At 41.0% G+C, this 27,021-nt stretch overlaps 1 protein-coding gene across 1 annotated transcript in view; it reads left to right on the top strand.

Moving 5' to 3' along the window:
• Positions 1 to 328: 328 nt before the first annotated feature.
• HSD17B11 (hydroxysteroid 17-beta dehydrogenase 11) overlaps positions 329 to 27,021 on the top strand; it is a 37,987-nt gene continuing 11,294 nt past the window's right edge. The window contains exons 1-5 of the mRNA XM_032332831.1: positions 329 to 706; positions 7,323 to 7,430; positions 9,985 to 10,116; positions 11,084 to 11,190; positions 20,222 to 20,359. Of these exons, the coding sequence (XP_032188722.1) occupies positions 497 to 706; positions 7,323 to 7,430; positions 9,985 to 10,116; positions 11,084 to 11,190; positions 20,222 to 20,359 (695 nt within the window). The 5' untranslated portion in view covers positions 329 to 496. The remainder of the gene's footprint in view (positions 707 to 7,322; positions 7,431 to 9,984; positions 10,117 to 11,083; positions 11,191 to 20,221; positions 20,360 to 27,021) is intronic.

Here is a 27,021-nt window from a genome sequence, read left to right as displayed (position 1 = left end):
CAACTGACCTTCTCCCCACGTTCCTTTTAAGACGGGAAGCTGCATTTGCATCCCTTCGTTAATGGTGAGCATCAAGTTTCAAAGAAGCATCTGGACTGCGGACACTGCCAGCTATCTTTGGAACTTGGAGAGGAATTACCACATTTAGGAAAACAAGCGGGAGCTGTGCCCCGAAGGTCGGCTCGCCAGACCCCGAGGTAGTGGGTCAAAGCCGAGCGGACCGCGAAGCCGTGCCCTCCTCTGGACTTTGTCCCTCCCAGATTTCTGAGCGGGCGAGCGGCCGCTCCGCACTGCAGCCCGAACCAATTGTGAAAGACCTAACCAAGCCCAGCCCAGCGGAAGGAACGGTTTCAGAGTTGTTTGTTTCTCTCCGATAAAAGGAGCCCTTCCTTGCCCTGCTTCTGTGCTCGCGGGTGTGTGACGGAACCACCCCCCAGAAGCAGTTTGGAGGGACTGGGGGAAGGAAGCGCGCCCACAGCTCACGACAACCGAAAGGATGAAATTCTTTCTGCAGTGCCTCCAGCTTCTGCCTTTACTCGTCGTCTTCACCTTAGAGTCTCTCCTGAAGCGTTTTATTCCTAAGAAGAGAAAATCAGTTACTGGGGAAATCGTCCTGATTACTGGAGCTGGACACGGAATTGGGAGACTAACTGCCTATGAATTTGCCAAACGTAAAAGCAAACTGGTTCTTTGGGATATAAATAAGGTAATCATGCTTCCTGTGTTTTACCTTCTGGCACCTTTAATTGTAGTCATGGATGCATTCTGTAGGCAACAAGCCCGGACAGCATCTCTATGAAGTAGGGAGAAGAAAATGACTATTGGCATTTTATAGATCCATTAATGTTTATGATTACAGGATAAATGGACCTAGAGGATATAAGATTCGCAGTTACTACCCATCACTAATTTTGCATTGTAAATGTATTCTTACTTTTGCCCAGAAAAGAATTTGTGATCTCCTCCAGAGCCTGATTTCACTGATCCTCTATCTTAAACAAATGGAAAGAGTAATGGTTTTAAGTTAGCCTATTAAGAACTTTGAACCTATTAAGAGAAAAATCCTACTTGCCGTTACTGGGCTGATTGGGTTTAAAAGATACCCAACAGAAAAGAACATTACTGTATCATAGCAATTGCCAAAAAATAATTCTCAAAATCATGTTTTAAAAACAATATAAAAGAAAAACAATATAAAACAATATAAAATGGATTTTATAAAACAATATAAAATCATGTTTTAAAAACAATATAAAAGAAAAAAACTCTTTGGGGTACCTGGCTGGCTAGTTAGGAGAGCGTGGGACTCCTGATCTCAGGGTTGTTGAGGTCCAGCCCCATGTCGGGCATCAAGTTTACTTAAAAAAGTAAAATGAAACAAAAAAATCTTTTAATAAAAATAAAAGAAAACACTCTTCAATATATATAAGTTTTACAAGAATAAAGGTGTAGGCTTAAGGAAAAGAGGAGAATTTAGAATCTAACCTTTTACATGGCCAGTGTTAGATGTACAGAGGGATTTCTGTGAGGCACCTGAAGGCCTGAAAAGCCGTCTCTTACCCATTAGTCAACATCCAGCACTGTAGCTGTAAACAAAAATTCGGGGAATGGGCCATTAATAAGAGTCCTCCCAGTGAGTGGATTATTGAGATAGCAATCAGCAAGTCCTTATTGAGTATCTGTTGCGGGATAGTAAGGACAGAGCAAGCAGGCAAACAATCTTGTAGGGAAAATAGACTTTAAATAATTATACATGCAATGGAAGATACAAAGGAGGCCCAGTCTAGTCTGATGCGGTCATCGGTGGTGAATGTCAGGCATGGAGGTAGGTCACAGTCCGCGGAGCCCTCCACCTCTTCATAAGCTGCCTTCTGACTTCTAGAGCTTTAGATTCCTTTCCTGCAAAATGGGTGAAATAACAGTACTTACCTTAAAGGCGTGGGAGACTTATACCAAAGAGTACCCGTAGTGTCTAGCAGTGTTTAGCAGTGTCTGGTATATGGTCTGGATAATAACACGTTAGTTACTATCCATTCACAAAGTGAAGTTTAAGCTAACATTGCAGGACTTAGGGCTAAGAATTAGGTTACACATCTGTGTTATTGGCTCCCGATGCCCTCTGCTCTTTCATATAAAATTTTCTCTGATTTGGAGTGGAGTGCATTTATTCAACAAGTATTTATTGAGTGCCTACTATGTGTCAGGCACTGTTCTAATGCAGATCTAAGGACACAGCAGTAAGAAAAACACAAACTTTATGAACAAGGGACAGTAAACAAGATATGCTGTATGATAAATTATGCAATTGTTAGAAGGTGGTAAGTATAAAGAAAAGTAAAATATGAAAGGGGGTAAGGACTCCTGTATGGTGGTGGTTGGGGGTGGGACAGGGAGGAACATGTTGAGCTTATACAGAAAGCCTCCTGAGATGGAGATAGTTGAGTCAAGGTCAGAAGAGGCAGGCAGCCCCTCACATATCTCTGCAGGATCAGCAAATGCAGAGCATGGCACTGAGTGAGGGAAGGGAGAGAAATAAAAGAAAAATCTAGATCTGTGCTTTTCAGTATAGTTGTGGCTACTAACCACTGAATGGTTGTTGAGCCTATGAAATGTGGCTCCTCTGAATTGAGATGTGCTGTCGATGTTATTACACCCAGGATTTCAAAGACGGTATGGAAAAAAGGAATGCTGAGTATCTTACGAACAACTTTTATATAGCTTACATGTTGAAATACAGTATTTTGTAATAATAACAAATATTCCAAAATAGTATTTTGGGTATATTAAGTTGAATAAAATACACTTCTTAATGCTATTTTTTCAAGTGTGGCTACTAGAAAAATTAAAATTAAGTATGTGGCTCACATTGTATTTTATGAGACAGCACAGGTCCAGAAACTTCAGCAGCACCTCCTGATCATCAAGGTTCCTGGCAGCTATTGTTTGTGCTTGGGCTTTTCCTGGGGGGAACCAGTGGAAGGTTTTGAGCCAGATTCTAGGCTGTTGGGTTGCAGGGGGAAAGAGCAGTTAGGAGACTGGTGGTAATCCAGGCCAGAGATGATGCTGGTTTTGCAGACCAGGAAGTAGTAGCGGAAGTGGTCAGAAAATTAAGGACAGTGTAGTGAGTATTTATTATGTTAAATTCATCTCATTTAAATAAGCCATCTATTATTTTAAGGTTATATCCTCCCCACTTGTTTTGTGGCTGAAATATACCATATATTTAGTGAAATTACAACGATACTAACTGGTAGTTTCTGTGTTGGTATTAATGTCCTTACTTGGCTAAATAAAAAGATGGGCAGCCCTAGTTCAGTATATATGTTGTGGTCCACTGTTACTGAAATTCTACAGGTTTTAAAATTAGGAAAGTGTGAGAACCACTAAACCTGACTGGGGACGGAGAGTAAGAGTGGAAATTTCAAGCAGTCCAGGCAGCAGAAGCTAGAGCTGTCCAACTTTGGGGTTGGTGACTGGGGAGAATGAGTGAAAAAGAGGAAAGCTTCAGATTGTTTTCAGATCCCCTTGGAAGGGCAGGGAGGGGCCAGATCAAATTCTTCCCCTCCCCCACCTCTGCCCCAGGGTTCAAAGACAAATTATCTCCAGAGACAAATTTCTCAGATTAAGTCAAGCTGCAAGGATAGCAATGCCTAAAGATATCCTTCTCAGGAGGTCGAGGGCAGACATTTCCTATTCATCAGGAAGTCCACAGAAAAGGAACATGAATTTAGGGAGGGATTCATGGTAGCTTCAGCTCCGTTTTTTGACTGAGACGGGCATCATGAATTTTTTATTGTTTTATGTAGATAATCACATTTCTTGACCAGTCTCACCCCCATGCCTGGTTAGATGAATTTGTGAAGATAAATTTATAGAAAGTGGTGAGCACCTATAATATACTCAAAGACTATTTATCAGATGGAAAAGTGAATTAATGAATGAAAAAAGCACTGGAAACAATTGGAAAAACATGTAGACGTTTAGTCGTCTAAGTAATGGGCAGAGAGCTTTAGTTGCGGGGATAAGAGGGCCAAGAAGGGTAAGTAAAGTCTTAAGAGAGAGCCCAGGATTAAAAAATTGAGACTGAGTACAGCACATTAGGGAAAAGGTTAACAAGGCAAGTGTTGAAGAATGATGAGCAGGTCCATTGTGCTGAGAAGAATTTTAAGGGTCCACTTACTTTTTATTTCTCACCAAATGAATGCGGAGACTGTCTAAAATTTTTCGTGGCAGGATTTCCAACTTTAATTTGCTGCATAGTTCAGGAGGTATGGAGTGCAGACCTTGGCCCTAAGTGAGGAAGACCAGGGGAATGGGCGAAAGCAGGATTGCAGATGTAAAGTACTGGTATGTTTGTTGCTACCCATTCTGCCCATTGACAGAGAGACCAGCACTAAGCAAATCTCCACCAATGGAATAAAGGGCAAATGGAGCTTTATGTAGACTTTGTTTCAAGTAAGGACTGAATTTTGTGAATACCCAAAGAATCAGTACCATATACTTTTAAAACTTTCTTTATTGCAGTAAAATATGTATTACATAAACATTTCCATTTTAACATTTTTAAGTTTCGGTTTAGTTGTGTTGACTACATTCACATTGTTACGAAATGATCTCTGCTATCCGTCTCCAGAACTTTCTCGTCATCACAAAGTGGAACTTTGCACTCACTAAAGTTACTCCCCAGGTCCTGGCAACCACCATTTTCTTTCTGTGTCTGTGTATTTGACTATGCTAGGTATCTCATATAGCTAGAATTATGCAATATTTGTCCTTTTGTATCTGGCTTGTTTCACCAAGCTTAAGATCATCAAGGTTCATCCATGCTGTGGAATGTGGCAGCATTTTGGTCCTTTTGAAGGCTGAATAATATTCCATCATGTGTATATACTACATTAATGAAATTATACTTTCAAAGGAAGGGGCCGGAAGCTGCCTGTCAGGTTCAGGAGGGCAACATAAGGTTTACTTGAGATGTTCCAATGTCCTTTGGGGAATAAGGGCTCCTCATCAGAGGACAAACAGCAGTTTGTGGGAGAGATTTCAGCAAAAGGGAAAACACCCTATTTCCTTTTACTGTCACACAGTAAGTTCACTGAGCAAACTGAATTTTTTCCATAACCGTCCAGATTTAGGTTTTCCTGCAAGAGGAGTTCAAGTTTACCAGCAAATTTGCACACTACTGTTCTGCTCTGCCGTTCTCTCTGTGGGTAAATGTAGTAAGTCTGTCCACTTGTGCGTTAGTTGACGGTAATTTCTTGGCTTGCAGAGCTCACGGACTAACCCTCAGTCCAAGGTATGGTTTGAGGCATTCTTTACAATGAAAAATCTACAAAACTGGTGAAGGCAAACCCACAAACAAGCACAAATGGAAACAAAAAAAAAAAAAGAAAGAAAAATGAAAACAGAACCCCTAAGGTCTAATCATGAACTTCAGGTGACAAAATCAACACTCCACACTGGGCTTGTCATCATTCCTTTTCTCAGATCCGCTCTCCTTGTGACTTCCATCTGACTGTTGCAACACTATGTCGCCATTTCCTCCAACTAAAAAGGAAGCGCTTCAGCTTCGGTTCTTCCCACCTTCCTCATCTAGCGGCCAAGACCTGCTGAGTTTGCCTGAAGATAGGTTGTAAGGCTCAGTCTCTTCTCATTCTTTCCAGTCGTACCCCAGCTCAAGCTTCTACCATCTGTTGGCTGAATCATTGTAAACTCCCTACTAATGTTTCTCTCTTCCTACAGTGTTGACCCCTAAAATCTGTCCTCCATACGTTAGCAAAAATAATCAGGATAATATACAAATCTGATTCTGTAATTCAGTCAGTGCCCACCCTCCCCAACTTTTTGGATAAAACCTAGTATGACACACAATGTCCTTTGATCTGGACTCCTGCTGACCTTGAGCTTTATGACTCAGCAATGCCAGTCTGCTAATATTTTCCCACTGGACCTTTCTACTGTCCATCCCTTTGTTTACACTATGCCTGCCTGCCCTTGCCTCCCTTCTCTTTACCTGTCTGTTCTACTCACCCTGGTACCTTTTGTTCTAGAATCGTATTTCATGCCCCTCCTCTGTGTTCCCCATAACTCTCTGTATATTGTTTTGTTATTATACTTATCATAGTGTATTAGTTTGAACCATATGAAACTGCCAGCTTTCAGTCCTTTATTCCGACATAATAACAATTTCATGGGTCCTACCTAAATCTACCTAAATCTTATGCTTCCTTTATGTATCTGCTAGACTGTGAGCTTGCCGAGGTTAATACTCTGTCTCATTCATATTTCTGTCTGTAAGGTTGCTCTTTTTTTTAATATAATTTTTTATTTTTTTATTAACATATAATGGATTATTAGCCCCAGGGATACAGGCCCGTGAATCACCAGGTTTACACACTTCACAGCACTCACCATAGCACATACCTTCCCCAACCACCCTCTCGCTACCCCCCTCCCCCGGCAACCTTCAGTTTGTTTTGTGAGATTAAGAGTCTCCTATGGTTTGTCTCCCTCGCAATCCCATCTTGTTTCATTTATTCTCCTACTCCCCAAACCCCCCAAACCTCTGTAAGGTTTTTCTAAGCACCATGACTGTGACCTACACATTAAAATGTTAAAAGAATGAGTGAATGAATGAATGAATGAGTTAACCCCTTTTTATCTTGCAGCTAGAAAATTGATACTTGTGAATAGTTTTTAGTGACAGTTTTTAATGGAAGAAAAAGCTCAAATTTTTAAAAATCCTGATAGTATTTATCACACATTCACATTCATTCATATGAATGTGTCATATCACAATGTGTGTCATACCACACCTATTCACAGGTATTAAAATTTGTGAATGCAAAACCAGTATCTTAAGATTTTTATGTTCTTTTTTAAATTATATTTTAAAGATTTTCTTTATTTATTTGACAGAGAGGTAGAAAGAGAGAGAGAGAGCACAAGTAGGCAGAGCCACAGGCAGAGGGAGAAGCAGGCTCTCCGCAGAGCAGGGAGCCTAACATGGGGCTCGATACCAGGACTCTGGGATCATGACCTGAGCCAAAGGCAGCCGTTTAATCAACTAAGCCACCCAGGCCCCCCCAGATTTTTCTCTTCTTTTAAAAAGCTTGCTTTAACTTTGGTTCCAAATAAAAAACTAGTCAGAGTTCAAAGAGCAAAATGTAACCTATATCCCTGCCAAAGATCTGTCCAGTTAAATTCTTGCCCAACGCTAGTTCAGACAATCTGACTGTCCTTAATTTATTTTCAGCTGTTGATATAATATGTTCATGTCATTTACGTTGTTCTCCTTATCAAATTTTTGTTGCCTTTTCTAGCACGGAATTGAGGACACGGCTGCTGAATGCCGGAGACTGGGTGCGAAGGCTCATGCCTTTGTGGTAGACTGCAGTAACCGAGAAGATATTTACAGCTCTGCGAAGAAGGTGAAATTTTGCATTTGGGTAGAATCGGATCATGTCAGAGCCTGGAGGGATTCTGGAGCTGACAGGGTCATGATGCAGACGAACTAGCAGAAGTTTTGTCATTTGCCCACGATTGTGCAGTCAGCTAGTGGCGGACCCACAACTAGAACCTAGAACTGAGTTTCCCAGACTTCAGTGTGTTCTAGAATCCTCCAGAGAGCCTGTTAAAAAATGACGCCCCCGAGGTTTGCTTTCGTGGATCAAGGCTTGGGCCCAGGAATCTGCTTGTTTAGTATTCCACATACCCACACCTCACCCATGTGATTCTGCTACAAGTAAATTCATGGATGACACTGCAAATCACTGACAGGGTCTTCAGACGCCCAAAGAACTGGGTTAAGGAGTTAGGATAAACTTAACTTTATCAGGCTCTGATCATAGATAGATTGATCTCTGTAAAGCAGGATTTGCCTCTCTTATATACAACTGAGATGTGCTGTGTATATATAATGGTGCCTCACTCTGAATGCATTCATACATGTTCTTGTTAACTGAATGTCACAATAGTAAGAAAGCAGTAGGATTATCTGAGCGAATTCCTTAAAATACACGTTCCTGGACATTATCCCTGTATAATCTGATCCATTACAGTATAAAGATTCTGACTGAACCAGCCGTGAGAACCTCCTTGCTTAGGGACTTTTAGATTTGCAGACATTTTTAACTTCTAATTTTGAATTGTAACCTTGTATCTCAAGCTAATGCCTCTATTACTGGTGAGGCCTGAGCTAAGTAGACAAAAAACATCTGCGTTTAACCGTCACTATTTTACTTAAATTAAGGATGATTTTCCTTTAGAGAAATGTACACTCTTCCAGTTACTACTGGCTATATGAGTGTGAGTTACTTAAACTTTCTGTGCCTAAGTTTCCCCAGTTATAAAATGGGGATCACAGCATTGTTAGGAAGATTAAGTGAATTAATGATGTAAAGTTTTTGGATCAGTACCTGGCACATAGTGATCCCTCCTTGATTTATCTGGGAATAGGCTGTTCTGGAAAAGGCGATTTCATTATTTGAACCCATTCCATGTGTTTTAACCCTACAGATGTTTTTACTGAAATCGCTCAAGGAGAAGCGATATGCTTAAACAAAATATTCCCCATGCTGTGTGATGATCAGATATTTGGAAGTTATTTTGATGGGTCCACTTTAGTATCAGGACATTTTTATGTCACACTGTGGAGAGACAATAGGTGATAACGGGGAACTCAAGGACGAAGGAAGGGACAAGTGTTTCTGGGCAGATTCTTCAGCAGGATAAAGGAGCGGTTTATATTTTCAGTCGTGCTAGTTTGGACGCATTACAGCAGCTCCATCGCTGCAGCCACACGCCCTGTCCTGTTCTTCTCCATATCTGAGGGGCATGTTTCGGAACAACGGTTTTCAGATCGTGCTAGAGATGCGGCTATAGGTACAGATAGTGTTTGATCAAGGGCCCAGTATCTTAACTTGACTCTTCCATACCTTCAGTACAACCTGATGAAGTTCATTTTTGGCTGACAAGCCTTCAGTATTTGGCACACTGGCGTCCTGATGGATTTTCCACCTCCCGGCTTCCTTTCTGTTTGAGCTTTGAGGTTTGTCTTGGCCTCTGAGGTGTGAAGATCTGGGAGAGTCTCAGCTCCAGGGGACCTTGAATTGTCATGTGACCTTGGTCAAGGAGGAGCCATTCTGTGTATCATGTTCCTCCTCTCTAAAGTGAACATACCCAGAGTTGCCAGCTCATAGAATTATTGTGAGAATTAAATGAGATAAATAATGAAATCATGCAAAATGTTTAACACAATGAAAGCCTTTAACAAGAGATTTGCTACCTCCCCCTCAGTCCCCCAGCACACCCCAGCACTATCTAAATATGATAACTCCTAACAGAAGTTAGCTTTTATTTGGAACACAATGTATAACAGAATGCATTGTAACTCCATTAAGAAGCTTAGTTACTCAAAGAACCGTAAAAATATCAGATAAGATATTCCAGCGTTGCCAACTGCCACCTGCGGGAGGAAGGCTGGCGAGGAACAGAATGGAGTGACTACAGAAATAAAGAAATAGAAGGTGTGACCAGCTTGATGGCATAATCAGTTTTACGTAGACCCCCAGATAGTCCATGCATTTACCAACTCATTAAAAAAAATTTTTTTGCTTACTTTTTAAGTAGTATTTAAAAAATAAATGCTGGGTTTTTGTTGTTATTGTTGTTGTTTTGTTTTGTTTTTGTTTTTGTTTTATGCCACTGATTACATTTTTATTAGCCGAAGCCCTCTCAAGGTAAAATCAACAGAGCAAAGTCAAGAGACTAAATTTTAAAAGAAAACTTCTGCCTAACCAGACAGAAGCTCTTTTGAAACTAAGTAGCTAAGATTAAAAGGTTCTTTCTTCCATATTGGCACATAGATTACAGAACTACTTTTCCCCCCACATCTAATAGAGGAACGTAATTCTTTAATAATCCTTGCATGCAAATCTTCCTTCAGTATTCTTCATGATGCAGATAATTGTCTTAATTTTAAAGGTGAAGGAAGAAATTGGAGATGTTAGTATTTTAGTAAATAATGCTGGTGTCGTCTACACGTCGGATTTGTTTGCAACACAAGATCCTCAGATTGAAAAGACTTTTGAAGTGAATGTACTTGCACATTTCTGGGTAGGTATGACTTCTTTTATGAACACATTCCCTTTTGTAAAACCCAAAGACTATGTTTAAAGTGGAGAGTTCAGGGGCACCTGGGTGGCTCAGTGGGTTAAAGCCTCTGCCTTCAGCTCAGGTCATGGTCCTGGGATCCTGGGATCGAGCCCCACATTGGGCTCTCTGCTCAGCGGGGAGCCTGCTTACCTCTCTCTCTCTCTGCCTGCCTCTCTGCCTACTTGTGATCTCTGTCTGTCAGGTAAATAAATAAAATCTTTTAAAAAAAAAAAAAAGTGGAGAGTTCAGGACACCTGGGTGGCTCAGTCCATTAAGTGTCTGCCCTGGGCTCAGGTCATAATCCCAGGATCCTGGGATCACGACCCAAGCCAAAGGCAGAGGCTTAAGGGACTGAGCCACCCAGGCTAAAGATATCTAATGCATCTTTATAACTGATGAATCTGCCTGTCATTCTGCCTTTATTAGGATGTAGGGCATTGCCTTAATGTTTTGAATCCCCGTCACATAGTAGGTGCTCAATAAATATTTATTGCATGAACCGTTCAGTGACTACTGGAAGATTGCTATTCATTTCAGTATTTTGATGACATATCCAAACTATTTTCTAACAATTTCACATTATACATAAATTCTTTGATAACTCTAGTTATTATATCTATTCAATATATGAAATGATAGAAAACATCAGTGACAAAAGATGTAGAGGCTCAGGGGATATTAGAAGTTCACAATTTAAGTGAAATGGATTCTCAAAGTTTTCAGTATCCATTGCTTTGCTTAGTTTTTCCAATCTAGGTATCATGTCCTGGTGCCTTAATTTGCCACATTTGGCAATTAATTGGTTTTTTCCCCCCTTTATTCTAGGAAAAATGTTAACAAAATATAGTTTTATTTGGAAATATTCCCAATGGGTCTGAAAATGAGAAATAACAGTTTATCTTTTTCTCTTCATAAACACTGTTGCTAGACTTCAAAAGCATTTCTTCCAGCAATGATGAAGAATAATCACGGCCATATTGTCACTGTGGCTTCAGCAGCTGGGCATACTGGGGTCCCCTTCTTACTTGCTTATTGGTAAGTGAGCTTGTGTTCCCTTAACTTGTTTCTGTGTTTAACTTGTGTGTGATTTCTTATCTTGTCTAATGAAAACTACCATTAATGATGATAAACTTGAAGTTGCCCGAATAGAAAGTAGCACAAAGTCTCTTGTACAGTAGCATTATCAACCGTTAATCCCCTCCTGGCTGACTGTTCTAGAAGTGGCTGCAGGGAAGTTATCCAATTAGAAGCCAGCTCTTTTTTTTTTTTTTAAAGATTTTATTTGTTTATTTGTCAGAGAGAGAGAGAGACAGCGCGAACAAGCACAGGCAAACAGAGCGGCAGACAGAGGCAGAGGGAGAAGCAGGCTTCTTGCCAAGCTAGGAGCCCGATGTGGGACTCGATCCCAGGACACTGGGATCATGACCTGAGCTGAAGGCAGCTGCTTAACCAACTGAGCCACCCAGGTGTCCCTCTTTCTTTTAATGTTTTGTTTATTTACTTGAGAGAGAGAGAGAGCAAGCACAAGAGGGAGAAGCAGGCTCCCTGCTGAGCAAGGAGCCCAGTTCGGGATTAAGACCTGAGCCAAAGGCAGACACTTAACGGACTGAGCCACCTAGGCGCTCCTAGAAGCCGGCTCTTAAAGCATTTTTCATCCCTTTTAACAGCAAGAAGTGATAAAAGAAGAGGAATATTTTTGTACCATGAATAAAAGTTAATAATAAATTTTAATAAAGTAATTTTATGGGAACAAAACAGTATAAAGAGAAAGAGTATAATCTGGAATTCTAAGTAGTAAAAGCATCCAAACAGTGAAATTGTTGTAAAAAAAGAATCATAATAGTTACCCATTTAAAAACCCATGCCGGGTGCCTGGGTGGCTCAGTTGGTTAAGTAACTGCCTTCGGCTCAGGTCATGATCCTGGAGTGCCAGGATCGAGTCCTGCATCGGGCTCCCTGCTTGGCGGGGAGTCTGCTTCCCCCTCTGACCTCTCTCCTGTCATGCTTGCGCTCTTTCATTCTCTCTCTCTCAAATAAATAAATAAAATCTTAAAAAAAAAAAAAAAAACCCATGCTATTATAATACCTGAAGAACTTAACTGTAACAAGAATGGTGTGTTCCACTGTATACTGTGGAGAATTGCTCAGTGAGGCCACCATAGCCCAGGGGATCCTACGGATTGCACACACCCCAACAGTGCCTGGCCATTTCTATATTTTAGCAAATAATGACTCTTAAAATGTTGAATTACTGTATTACATATTCAAATAATATGTATTGTCAAATAAATGTACAGATATGCTCAAATTTGTTTTCTGCCATTTTGGAATTAAGTAAGTAAATTCTAGAAACAACAGATATAGTTGTATGGATATAAATTTATAAACATTGGCATGGGGATGCCTGGGTGGCTCAGTTGGTTGGACGACTGCCTTCGGCTCAGGTCATGATCCTGGAGTCCCGGGATCGAGTCCCGCATCGGGCTCCCAGCTCCACGGGGAGTCTGCTTCTCTCTCTGACCTTCTCCTCGCTCATGTTCTCTCTCACTGTCTCTCTCTCAAATAAATAAATAAAATCTTTTAAAAAAAAAAACCATTTAAAAAAAAAAAAAACATTGGCATGGATGGGTATCTGTTTTATCTAACACATACGTGTGTGTGTGTATAAAAGATCTGTATCTTGCATTTCATAAGTTCCCAAGGACACATAAATACCAAGCCATTTTCCTCTGACCACACCCAGAGAGTGCTTATTCTTTGGTAATGATAAGTAATTTTATTTTGTTCCTTTTATTTATTTATATTTTCTTTCTTTCTTAGCATGTGTTTGTTTTCTAATAGTTTTTAAAATCAACGCAGACTTGGATTGAGTTTTTTTTCTAAAAGATGAAAGGACTGCTGAGGCAATCGCAGGACAGGCCTGTGGTCCAGGGCCACCAGAAGTTAGGTGATTGTCGCCTGGCCCTCTGAGGCTGATACGATTTGGCATTCCTGCACGTGATGAACGATAGCGGCAGGTGTTGCTTCTCAGATACTACGTGACACCCTGCTCCCCTGCCAGATTCCTAGTCCCTAGGAATCGGGAGAGACCAAGAGAATCTGAGTCCAGCAGGGGCTGGGAAGGCAGTCATGCCTTCTTCTCTTTGCCCTAGTAAATACTGTAGCTCGTTTGATTTGGATTTGATTCTACTCCACTGAATGTTCAGCAGTGAAAATCAAGAGAGAATGTGTTTTGCATGAGAAACAAATTTATTTTGTTCCCTATTGGTAGTACTTTCAGCAGAAGTAAAAGATCTCACCGAGTCTTGTCAAAGCAGGAACGACACACACAGTTGTGTGGATTGCAGACTACACAATTCTCGGCTGCACTGTTCATGTTCGGGTCCCTTTAAACTCGAAAGATTCTCCAGGAGATGGCAGTAAAGTCACTTGAGAAGAGGAGTAGGTTTGTCTTCACACAAAGGCACCCTTTGGGCTGAAAGGCAGGGTCGCAAGCATACAAGTGCCTTGTGCATTTCTGGCTTTGGGGGAAAGAGGCGGCTTGCTTGCCCCTGCGGGACTCTTCTTTGGCTCCGCGGCTGCACTTGGCCCGAGCTGCTGCAGTCTGTGATCCTTCGTGTTCGCAGCTGTCTTGGATTCACTTGACTCTGGTTTTTGCTCAGCCTTTGCTCAATGATAGAACTTTCACAGAGACACACTGAAGACTCCTCCCAGCAGAAAGCAGTGTTTATTGGTGGTTGTTGTTAACAACTGGGCAATATAACTGAGACACTGCTTTTTTAAAACATAAACTTTTTAATTGAAGTATAGCCTACATTGATTGGTAAAAATGCAGAGGTCATAAATTTGCAACTCAATGAGCTACTGTGATGTGGACACATCTGTGTAACCCCCATGCAGATCCAAAAATTAGGACAAGACCTTAGAACTCTTCCCAACCCACAGTCCCTCTCTCGTTCTCGAAGGACTTGTATTGACTTGTCACACCACAGATGAATTCTGCCCTCTTTTGATCTTTATACACATGGATTCATGCTGTGTATGTTAGGAATGTCCTGGCTGTTGCTGATAGCCACAGCGTAGTATGCACGAGGTTACTAGATAGCGATTTATTTATCCATACTACTATTTAGAAACATCTGGGTTGGGGCACCTGGGTGGCTCAGTGGTCTAAGCCTCTGGGATGGGCTCAGGTCATGATCCCAGGGTCCTGGGATGGAGCCCCACATCGGGCTTCTGCTCAGCAGGGAGCCTGCTTTCCTTCCTCCCTCTCTGCCTGCCTCTCTGCCTACTTGCAATCTCTGTCTGTCAAATAAAAAAAAAAAAAGAAAAAAAAAAGAAATATCTGGGTTGTTTCCAGAATGGGACTGTTGTGGATCATATGATTATGAATCTTGACCCAATCACTTACTAATGTGTGACCTTGGTAAGTTACTCAACTCCTTTGTGCTTCATTTTCTCTTCACCCATAGGAGAAGCTCATCACAGCAACTAACCAAATCCTCAGGATGCTGTAAAGTTTAAATCATATAATGTAATGCACTTAGGATAGAATCTAGAGTCCTGTAAGTGTTCGATCACAGGAGGGTTCCTGTTGGTGTTACATCCTAATTCTGCTTCCCTGTAGTCACACAACAGCAAAGTCCCACCTCTTATTTTAACTTCCAGAATGGTTTGCCTCGGTGAAACTAATCCTGTATATTCTGGCTCCCCAGTGTTGAGATGAAATTAAAGGGGACCTGGAGTTACCCAGTTCTTTTCCCTGTAATGGAGCCTTTAGCTGTCACTGGCCTGAGTTGCTACACCCACAGCAAAATAATTTATTACAGCTCCAATCACCTATGTTGGAAAAAAAGGTTGCAATTTATTTTGAAGTTACAGTTCAACAGTTTTAAATGATTAATGTGAAAAATCCAAGATCACAGAACTGGATTTGTGGTGAGAGACGTTGACCTTTTAATTCTATTCTAAAATGGTTTTGGCTGCTTGCTAAGTATTTTGTCCAAAAGTATCTGGACTTTTAAAAGAAAATATTTATTTCTTTATTAAAGATTTTATTTATTTATTTGTCAGAGAGAGAGAGAGAGATCACAAATAGGCAGAGAGGCAGGCAGAGAGGGGGAGAAGCAGGCTCCCTGCTGAGCAGAGAGCCCAATATGGGGCTTGATCCCAGGACCCTGAGAACATGACCTGAGTCAGAAGGAGAGGCTTAACCCACTGAGCCACCAAGGCACCCCTAAAAGGAAGTATTTAAAAGTACCATGAAACTCTGGCTAATATATCTTGTCAACTTGAAGAGCAAATTTACAATCATGAAAGTCATTGGTGTGGGAAGACGTGGCTAAATCAAGTCCTGACCTTTATTAGCTTGTAATGAAATGTTATTTAAAAGAATGATTGGGATAAGAAATATTCATGTTATTAATAATAAGAAATTTGACGTAATATTACAAAGTGCAGGGGAAAAAATCCACTCACTTTTCGCTTTCATATATACATATATCTGAAAATAAATTCACCCTGAAGTTCAAAAATACAGAGTTCTTTTAATATGCTCAACATCATTAACTCTGAGCTTTTATGTACTTCTGCACTTTTGGTTCACTTAAGAAAAACCAGAAAATATAACTTAATAAAAGAGAAAAAAATTACTCATAGTCTTACTGTGCAGAAATAATCATGGTTAGCATTTGTTATAACTTTTTAGGACATTTTAAATACAGGTATGTAGTCACACATTGAAAAAAATCTACCTGCATAATCTTGGCTTTTTAAAACTTCTTTATTTTTATTTTATAAAGATTTTATTTATTTATTTATTTATTTATTTGTCAGAGAGAGAGCGAGCACGCGAGTATAAGCAGGCAGAGTGGAAGGCAGAGGCAGAGAGAGAAGCAGCAGGCTCCTCACCGAGCAAGAAGCCTGGTGCGGGACTCGATCCCAGGATCTCGGGACCATGACCCGAGCCAAAGGCAGCAGCTTCACCAACTGAGCCACCCAGGCATCCCTTGACTTTTTTAAATTTAAAGATTTTATTTATTATTTATTTGACAGAGACACAGCGAGAGAGGGAACACAAGCAGGGGGAGTGGGAGAGGGAGAAACAGGCTCCCCACTGAGCAGGGAGCCCAATGTGGGGCTCAATCCCAGGACCCCAGGATCATGACCTGAGCTGAAGGCAGACACTTAATGACTGAGCCACCCAGGGGCCCCAAATTTTACATGAACATTTGGATGTTAATACATATATGTGCAATGTCATTTTCATTTTTTGCATGCTATGCTGCTGCACATATGTACCACTGTTTGTACAAATTATCCATTATTGTTGCGCAGTTCATCTGTCAGGACTCTTTCGGTTGCGAGGGACATGATGCTTAAACTGCTTCGGACCAGAAGAGCCCCCCCTCCCCACCTGCTCCAGAGCGTCAGGCAGGCTCTCTGCCTCTGTCTGGTGGTGAGGTAGCTACCGGCAGTTCCCTTAGCGATATAGCCAGCAGGTGGGGGAAAAGCCTTGATTACTCAGCAATGCCTTCCAATGTTCTAGTTGCAGAGATCACTCCAGGTGGATCCAGCCACTGGACAGGGGCCACCTGTGGCAGGCTAGTGACAGAGTGAGGTCTCCAGAATAAGGAAATAAGAATACCAAAGGGCAAAAACAAACAGCTTTCCACTCCACACGTTTGTTTTTTTTCTTTTAAGATTTTTATTTATTTGACAGACAGAGATCACTAGGAGGCAGAGAGGCAGGCAGAGAGAGAAGGGAAAGCAGGCTCTCCACGGAGCAGAGAGCCCGATGCGGGGCCCAATCCCAGGACCCTGGGACCATGACCCGTGCCGAAGGCAGAGGCTTTAACCCACTGAGCCACCCAGGCGCCCCCACTCCACACGTTTAAAATGGTCTCCACCTATTGGCCTTCATGAACTATATATCCCAGAGACTAACCTTGAATATAAATCTTTAGGAACATGACTGACTATTTCTTTGGGATAAATACTTGTAAGACGAAGGACTAGATCTAAGAGCATGGTGTATTTTTAATGAATTTGATACCGTTTGCCCAGTTGCCTTCCAGAAAAAGTTGCCAATTTGGAACTGTGCTTTGGAAAATAGAAAGCTGTGGAAAGTCCTCTCTCATCGTTTTTTGTTGTTGTTGTTGTTGTTGTTTGTTTACATTTTTATTTTTAAGCTTAGACATATATTGAAGGCTTAAAGAGAAAAGATTCCTAGTTCAATGATTTAAAATGAAAACATTCTGTACTTTGAAAAGCAACTCTAACAAATAAAAATTTCTTCATATCTTCACCATTACTGCTAGGCAAAAATCCCATCTTATTTTATTTATCGTTTCAATTTTTTTTTTAAGATCTTATTTATTTATTTGACAGAGAGAGAGAGAGAGGCAGGGAGAGAGGGAGCACAAGCAGGGGGAATGAGAGAGGGGGAAGCAGGCTTCCTGCCAAGCAGGGAGACTGATGCAGGGCTCGATCTCAGGAACCTGGGATCATGACCTGAGCCAAAGGCAGATGCCTAACGACTGAGCCACCCAGGCGCCCCCCCCAACTTGTTTTAGTTTGTGTTTATTTTATTCCTGAAATAACACATTTTTATATGCATACACCCATTGGTATTTTTATATTGTGACTTTCCTGCTAATGTCCTTCAGCCGCTTATCAACTAGAGTACTGTCTTACTCATTTACAAAGTTCCCTGTATTAACCCTTACCCATGGCTTACCTGTTGCAACGGCTTTACCAGTTTGTCATTTGCCTCTTAACTAGGGCGGGAGCTAATGAGGTTTAGAGTACATCTTATAGAGGGGCCTGGTTTATTGGCCCAATTTTAAAGCCCGATTCTACCACTTTGTTTTGTGTCTTTAGGCAAGTCCTATAACCCTGTTGAGGGAGCTCGTCCAGAAGCCGTGACCTGCGGAGCTGGACGTAGGCAGTTGTAGGCTCCTCCACACCGCCCTGTCCTTGTAACAGTATCCAACTGCCTTCCTGGTTCCCAAAAGCTGCCATAAGGACACAGCCTTGAGATAGAAATGTGGTGTTGAGGGACATCTGGGTGGCTCAATTGGTTAAGTGTCTGCCTTCAGCTCAGAACATGATCCCAGGGTCCTGGGATCAAGTCCCACATCGGGCTCCCTGCTCAGCGGGGAGTCTGCTTCTCCCTCTACCACTCTCCCTGCTTGTGGTCTCTCTCTCTCACACTCTCTCTTGCAAATAAACAAATAAAAATCATTAAAAAGACAGAAAAGAAAAGTGGTGTCAAGACTATCTGAATGGTATATATATATGCTGAACCCAGTTAAGGCCTCTATATAAAATTTAAAGATTCTGGCTGGTGGTGTGGGAATCTACTCACCTTACATCTGCGCAAGATGAGTGTCCCAAGTTCCCTTGCTTATTAAGCCTGCCACCCACCGATACAGAGTGGTCCGCCTCTTTCTTTGGCCTCCCTACCCTGTGTATGCAACCAGGGGTAGCTTCAGATTATATCCAACCAGCTCCCCCATCCCAGTGCCTCAATTTCCTTTCTGGTAAATGGGCATCATAGTCACAGCTATTGCAAAGAGTCGTTGTGGAGATTCAATGCAATAATACATCTGAATAACTAAGGACAGTGTCTGACAGTGATTAGTTTTACATATGATTATTTTTGTGTCTTTTCAAGGTAAGGTTTATATCTTACGTAAGTAAATCTAGCCATCTTTTAAGTTTTCAGTATATGTGTGAGTTCTAAAAAAAAAAAAAAAAGTTGAGGGAACTTTCCACAGGTTTGTATTTTCCAAAGCACAGGTTAATTGGCAAGAATTTACAACTACTTTGTATAATCGCTAATAAATACAGACTTACAGAAGAATAATCTGGTAATTAATGGCCCCAAACTGCACACTTTAAAGTGGTTAAAATGGGTAATTTTGTTATATATATTTTCACACAATTTTTAAAAATTAAAATAATGTCAGATTCCAAAAAACATTGAATTGTACATTTCAAATGGGTAGATTATGATACATGAATTTAATTCTCAATAAAGGTATTTTTTAAAAAACCTAATTAGAAAAATAATACCTGCTTAGAATATGATTACTTTTCTTCTCTTCCCAAATGAAGGAGCTGTAATGATAAGAAGTGCTTTGCATTTTGATTCATTCATTTGACAAATATTTATTGAGCAGCTATGATAAGCCAAGCACTGTGTTAGGCCCTGGGGATTTATTGGAAACCAAAATAATCATGAAACTTATAGTAAAAGTATGAAGGACAGATGTTAAAAAAAAATTCACCCCAATGAATATTTAATGACAAACCCTAAACAGGCTATCATGAAAAACAGAAGATTACTATATAGTGCAGAAGTAATTTAGTCTAGGAGTCAGGGGAAGGCCTCTTTGAGGAAGTGAAGTTGAGACTTAAAGGGAAAAATAAGAGCTGTCCAGGGGAGTTTTCCAAGGAATTCCTGGGTATGTTAGATAATTAACAGGCTGTGGTGACATTAACTCTTAGGGAAGCAACAACAAAAGCAAACACTTTGCCAATTTTCCTAGCGAGACCTTTGAACCTACTCAGTTCTCACTTCAGTAAGTGGTGTGGGGATGTAGTAAGAGTTCTTTGCCAATGCTTCTTAGACTTTAAAGATTGATTTATTGATTTATCTTTGAGAGAGAGAGAGAGAGATCCACGCACTTAGCACAACCAAGAGGGACAGAGGGAGAGGGAAAAAGAGAATCCCAAGCAAGCTCCACTCTGAGTGCAGAGCCCAACCTGGGCTCCATCTCACAACCCTGAGATCATGACCTGAGCCAAAACCAAGAGTCAGACGCTTAACCAACTAAGCCATCCAGGCGCCCTCCTTCTTAGACGTACATGCCTATAAATTTACCTGAGACTCTATATTGTGAGTTCTGATTCGGTAGGTCAGGGCTGGACCCGGAGATTCAGCTGTTGGCCATGAGGCCAGCCCCAAGAGCACACTTAACTTGGGAAGACGGACAGTGGAATTAAGTAGATGCAGCAGCTTCCTTGAATCCTTTTGTGACCTCTCTTTGTTTATTTCCAGTTCAAGCAAGTTTGCTGCTGTTGGATTTCATAAAGCTTTGACTGAAGAACTGGCTGCTTTAGAAAGAACTGGAGTCAAAACAACATGTCTCTGCCCTAATTTCATAAACACTGGCTTCATCAAAAACCCAAGTACTGCGTAAGTTGAGACGAGGGTTGGTGATTACCATGAATATCAGTCATTCTGTGGGTTTTCTTAAATATTTTAATCCTTTAAACCTGATATCTGATGCCCTTAGCTCATCTCAATTTCATCTCCTATACAGTGTGGGAAAACAGGTGGAGAGACAGAGGGAGGGAGAGAATGTATATAAACAAATATGAGTTAACTCAGGTGAACTTGCTAATCCTCCTTTTTTTGTTTTTTCTTTTCCTGGGCAGTGGTTCTCTGACTTAAGTATACATACATTTCCCCAGGAGTGCTTGGGAACCATATAGGGGGTCCCACCCCCAGAGTGGTTGATTGCCTGGATTTGGCTGGGAGAGAGTGGTGGTGGGGAGAGAGCCTTGGGGCTCTCTTAAACAAGCACCATCAGCAATTCTGATACAGATAACCCAGGACCAGGGTGAAAAACACCTTCCTTTGGTAATAGAGGTTATCCTCCAAAATAAGTACCGGTCTTTACTTAGTTAAAAAATAAAATTACAGGGCCGCCTGTGTGGCTTAGGTGGTTAAACTTCTGACCCTTGAATTCAGCTCAGGTCGTGGTCTCAGGGTCAGGAGATGGAGCCCTGCATGTGACTCTGAGCCGGGCATGGACCCTGTTTAGGATTCTCTCTCTCCCCCTCTCCCTCCGCCCTTCCCCCACCCCATCTCCCTCTCTAAAATAAACAAATGAATAAATAAAACTATAAAGGATCAGTTCTGAGGTTAACTTTTAATTTTTCTCCTCTTTGGGCATAGTTTTAATGTCTTTGTAAACATGATACGTACTTTTTGAAAATTCCGATACATAAAAAAATACAAGTAAGTAGGAAAGGTTCTTTTTGAGTTTCCTTGAAACCCTCTATCCAGTGCAGACTACTCAACGTTTTGGTGAACTTTCTTCTAGACATCTCTCTGTATACTGTTTAAATGTCTGAATTTTATGTAAATGGTATATATTACAGTGGGGTCCTGAAGGCTGTAAGTCAGGTATTTAACTTCCCTCAGCAGTATGTTGTGGACATCATTTCCTGTCAGTAAATACAGAGTTTTACCATAAATTGTATTGATTACTTAGTCTGAACTGTTGTGTCTACTAGTGATCTTTTCCCCTGGCACAGCTGTTTTTTGTTTGGTTTGTTTTGCTTTGTTTTTGATACAAAGCTTAATTTAATAGAAATTTTGTTTGTAGTTCTTACATTCTCGATGTGAGCCAAGCTGGAACTCACGGCTCCACCCAGGAGTGGCCCAGTCCTGGGCTCAGGGGGAAAAGGGGATGTGGTGGGTGGGGGGTCAGAGTTCAGGGGTTAGGAGCCCTCTTCTTCCTCAGTGCCGGAGGCTGGGGATGCCACCCTCTTTTCCTGCCCCCACTCTGGGATTAGGAAGGAAAGCAGATGGAATCTTGGGCCTGGGGCTTCTCTTCCACATTTCCCTGCCCGCCCCCCCCCCCACCCGCCCCAGGTTGGAGGGGAACTAAGGGATCTGGGGAGAGAAGGGGACAGAGGAGGGCAGAGATCTAGTGCCACATCCTAATGCCACACATTTTCACGTTTTGGTACCATCTCCTTCAGGTAGATTGGATTGGATTGAAATGAATTTTTTTTTTAATTTTATTTATTTGTGAGAGAGAGAGAGAACACGGATGGGGGGAGGGGCAGAGAGAGAAGGAGACTCTTCACTGGGCAGGGAGCCTGGCATGGGGCTCCATCCCAGGACCCTGAGATCATTCCTGTGCTGAAGACAGACGCTCAACCGACTGAGCCTCCCAGGCACCCCTCCTTCGGGTAGATTTTAGAAGTGGTGTTACTGGGTCAGAGGGTAATACGAATTTTAATATTCCTTTCTACTGCCCAGCTGCCTGGGGAGTGCTGCACCGTGTACCACGGTGTGGGGAGAGCACCTCCACTTCTCCTTCCTCACTGGTCTGCCTTCTGCAGATGTTCTGCCCTTGCCCTCTGTGAAGGATCGTCTTTGTTTCCTGATGACCTAGTAGCTAGAGTCAGGTGTTTTCTTTGGTTTTTCGGTAGTTTGACTTCTTTTGTGAATTGCCTGTTTCATGGCCTCTGCTCATCTTTTCTACTGAGCTATCGAGTTTTGAAACTGGTATCTAGGAGTTTGTTGTACATTCAAGGTGCCCTTTTGTATGTCATACATGTTGCATATATTTTTCCCCAGCTGGCTATTTGCCGTTAAACTTATTTTTATTTAGTTTTACATTAAAACTTCTCAGGTTTTTTTTTTTTTTTCTTCATGGCCTTTAGGTTCTACGAGGTGTTTATAAAGGTCTTCCTCTCCCCAAGCTTAGGAAATTATCCACCTATGTCTTTTTTCTAGTACTTTTATGGTTGTACTGTCACATTTAGACCTTTGCTCCACCCACATTTACTTTAAGAAATAAGGTCATGGTCCTGTTTGTTTTTCCCAAATAGTTAATAAGTTATTTTGCACTATTTATTAAATACTATATCATTTATTTCAGTGCTTTGAAATACCATCTTTAGAATAAACCTGCATATTTACTTGGATCTACTTTTAGATTATCTATTGTGCTAACATTCAATTTTTTTAAAAAGATTTTATTTATTTATTTGACAGACAATGAGAAAGGGAACACAAGCAGGGGGGGTGGGAGAGGGAGAAACAGGCTTCCCGCTGAGCAAGGAGCCTGATGTGGGGCCCGATCCCAGGACCCCTGGGATCATGACCTGAGCTGAAGGCAGATACTTAACAACTGAGCCACCCAGGCACCCTAAGATTCCTTTTTTAAATTTTATTTTGCCTTCTCACATTTTTCTCCTCTTTCCCCCCATTCATCTACCTTTAATGGAAATATATTTTAAGTTAATGAAAAATATTCATTGTGGCACTTAGGGAAAATAGCAGGTTCTATTTAAAAACACCTTAACCTAAATATGTCTACCCACAGGTAGAGTAGAAAGTCAACATCAGGTGGAAATTTGGTAGCTGTCCAAAGATCTCACACCCCCTGAAGAATCTATCAAATTGTCCAAGAGCCCATCTTTAAAAATGTATTTATTTTAGCGAGAAAGCATACAGGGAGAGGAGCACTGGAAGGAGGGAGAAACCCAAGTAGACTCCAGGCTGAGAGTGGAGCCCAGTGCAGGGCTTGAGCCCATCACCCTGAGATCACAACCTGAGCCGAAGCCAAGAGTTAGACACCCAACCGACTGTGCCACCCAGGTGCCCCCAAGAGCCTATTTTTAAGATACAATTTTGTTAGAAAACGAACATGAGCATATTTACTTCAGAAGGCCAGTGTTTTAATTCATCTGTATTAATCAAGTAAACCCTCATGGGACCCTGAAGAGAGAATATAAAGGACAAATTAATTCGGGGGCCTGAGGAGTAGAGCTGACCAGGAGGAGTAGAAAGAAGATAAAACTTCACTAACCTGTCAGTACTAGATGATCTCCCTTATGTGTGGACTCTAAAAAAGCTGGACTCCTAAAAACAGAGTAGAACAGTAGTTACCAGAGGCTAGGATGGGAGCACCAGGGGGTGGGGCCGTGGGTGGGAGCACTAGGAGCTAATCATTTCAGAGCAAAAACTTGCAACCAGTAGATGAATAACTCCTGGAGTTTCAGTGTGCAGCATAGTGATTGTAGACAGCCGTACTGTATTATAAACATCAGAGTTGCTAAGAGGCTAGATCTTAATTGTTCCCATGACCCCCACACACAATCAATCATGTGGTAGGGGTGTTAGCTAACTCCATGGTAATCATATTGCAATATATAAAGGTATCAAATCGACACATCATACACCTTAAAGTTATATGTGTTATATGATATGTTGATTAGCTCTCAATAAAAATAAATAACATATTTTTTTTTTAAAGAGTCCATTATAATTAAGAGGAAAGGTGAAAGGAAGAGGTGAGTTCCATCCTCAAGGATAAGATTTGCCAGTTTCCTCCATTAGTTTCAGGAGGAAAACCTTCATGGGGCCCTGATATAATATATTTGGGTCAGTTTTTTTCACCCAGGTTGTTTTTTGGCAGTTAAAAAAAGACACCATATTTCTAAAAATTGTATTTGAGTTTTTTAACCTTGCTCCCAGGACAGGGTTGCCCAAACTAACCTACCTTGTGGGCAAGAGTGCCCTCTTCTGGCAAAGCTGTACTCATGGCAATTAAAAAATAATAGGGACCCCTGCTGTGTATATATGTAGATGGGCATATGTATCTTTGCTCACTTTTCTAACCATTTTGTTACCTTTTTTTTTTTTTTTTAATGAAATTGCAAAGAGTAGGAACTTGCTTACTTTTGATAGATTTATTAGATTGCCCTTCAGGATTCTCCTGAGTACTTTATACCCCATTCCCCTTACCTTTGCCAGCTTTGAATATTAGCACAAGTTTTTTTATTTTTTTTTAAAGATTTTATTTATTTATTTGAGATAGAGAGAAAGAGAGAGCAAAAGCAGGGGGAGGGACAGAGGGAGAGGAAGAAGCAGGTTCATCACTGAGCAGGGAGCCCAATGTGGGGCTCCACCCCAGGACCTGGGGGTCATGACCTGAGCCGAAGGCAGATAGATGCCTAACCAACTGAGCCACCCAGACCCCAACATGTTTAATCTCTGTCAATATGATGAATAAAAAAGTACTTCTGTGTTATATTAATATATTTTTAAAAGATTTTATTTATTTATTTGACAGACAGAGATCACAGGTAGGCAGAGCGGCAGACAGAGAGACAGAGGGGAAGCTGGCTCCCTGCTGAGCAGAAAGCTTGATGCAGGGCTTGATCCCAGGACCCTGAGATCATGACCTGAGCCGAAGGCAGAGGCTTAACCCACTGAGCCACCCAGGTGCCCTGTGTTATATTAATATTCTTTGATTATCAGAAAAGCTGATGGTCATCTTTTCATATTTAATAAGTCCTGTCATTTTCTTTACTCCACTCTGCTTAATCAAATCAAGCTGCAGCATACAAGTACTTACGAAATCATCTTAAGGAAGTTCCCTGTGTTCCTAGTTTGTTGAGTGCTTTTTTTTCTCCCGCATGAAAGCATGTTGGATTGTGTCACATGCTTTCTCTGTGCCTATTGAGATGATCATGTGGGACTTTTCATATGATATATTATAATGATTGATTTTTATATGGTGAACCACCTAGCATTCTCGGAGTTTTTTGTGTGTTCTTTTATTTATTTATTTATTTATTTGAGAGAGAGAGAGAGAGAGAGAGAGGAGCTGAGGGGAAGGCCAGAGGGAGAGGTAGAGAATCTCAAACAGACTCCTCACCAAGCCTGATGCAGGGCTCAATTTCAAGACCCCGAGATCATGAGCTCAGTTGAAACCAAGAATTGGACGCTTAACCAACCAAGCCACCGAGATGCCCCCACCTTGCATTCTTGCAATAAATCTCATTTGGCTATGGTATATAATGCTCTTTTTTTTTTTTTAAGATTTTATTTACTTATTTGAGAGAGAGTGAGAGAGAACACAAGCAAAGAGGGTCAGAGGGAGAAAGAGAAGCAGACTCCCTGCTGAGCAGAGAGCCTGACATGGGGCTTGATCAGGGCCTCCAGAATTATGACCTGAGCTGAAGGCAGATGCTTAACCAACTGAACCACCCAGCAACCTTTATAATCCTTTTACTACCATGCTGCATTTGGTTTGATGCTGGATTTTGTTGAGGGTATTTGTATCTGTACTCATAAGAGATATTGTTACTTAGTTTTCTAGTGATACCTTAGTCTGGCTTTAGTTAAAGGGTAATTCTGGTTTATAACTTTAAGAAGGACTGGTGTTAATTCTTTAAACATTGAGTAGAGTTTCTCATGAAGCCATTTATTTGGTCCTGGGCTTTTCTTTGCTGGCGGGGGTTTGTGGGTTTTTGTTGTTGTTGTTGTTTTGGTTCTGATTCAATCTGTTATTAAAGGTTACTCAGATTTTATATTTTTTCCTGAATTAGTTTTAGTGCTTTATGTGTTTCTAGGAATTTGTACACTTCTTGTAGATTATCTGATTGTTGGTATACGGTTGTTCATAGTATTCTCTTATAACCCCTTTTATGTCTGTAAGGTAGGCAATAATGTCCTCATTTTCATAATAATCTGTCTTCTCTCTTGGTCGGTCTAGCTAAAAGTTTGTTAATTTTGTTGATCTTTTCACAGAGCCAACTTTTGGTTTCATTTATTTTTTCTACTATAATCTATTCTCCATGTCATTTATCCCTGCTCTAATCATGATTTCTTTCATTTTGCTTGCTTTATATTTAGTTCTTTTTTTTAGTTTATTAAGGTGAGAAGTTAGGTTATGGATTTGAGATCTCGGGTTTTTTAAACTTACAGCTATAAATATCCCTCTGAGCACTGGTTTTGCTGCATCTCATAAATTTTGATATGTTGTATTCTTTCACTCATCTCAAACTATTTCCTAATTTTCTGTGATTTCCTCCTTGTCCCACTGGTTAATTTCCACATATTCGTGAATTTTCCAGTTTTCCTTCTGTTACTGATTCCCGATTTTATTCTGTTGTGGTTGGAGAACATATTTTGTATGATTTTGGTCTTTTTAAAAATTTCACAAGAATTGTTTTGTGGTTTCACGTACAGTCTGTCCTGGATGATGTTCTGTGTGCCATTAAGAAGAATGTTTTTGGATGGAGCATTCTCTAGATGCTGGGAGG

This window comes from Mustela erminea, chromosome 2, assembly GCF_009829155.1.
Source record: "Mustela erminea isolate mMusErm1 chromosome 2, mMusErm1.Pri, whole genome shotgun sequence".
Lineage (NCBI taxonomy): Eukaryota > Metazoa > Chordata > Mammalia > Carnivora > Mustelidae > Mustela > Mustela erminea.
This window is presented reverse-complemented; position numbering and strand designations above follow the sequence as displayed.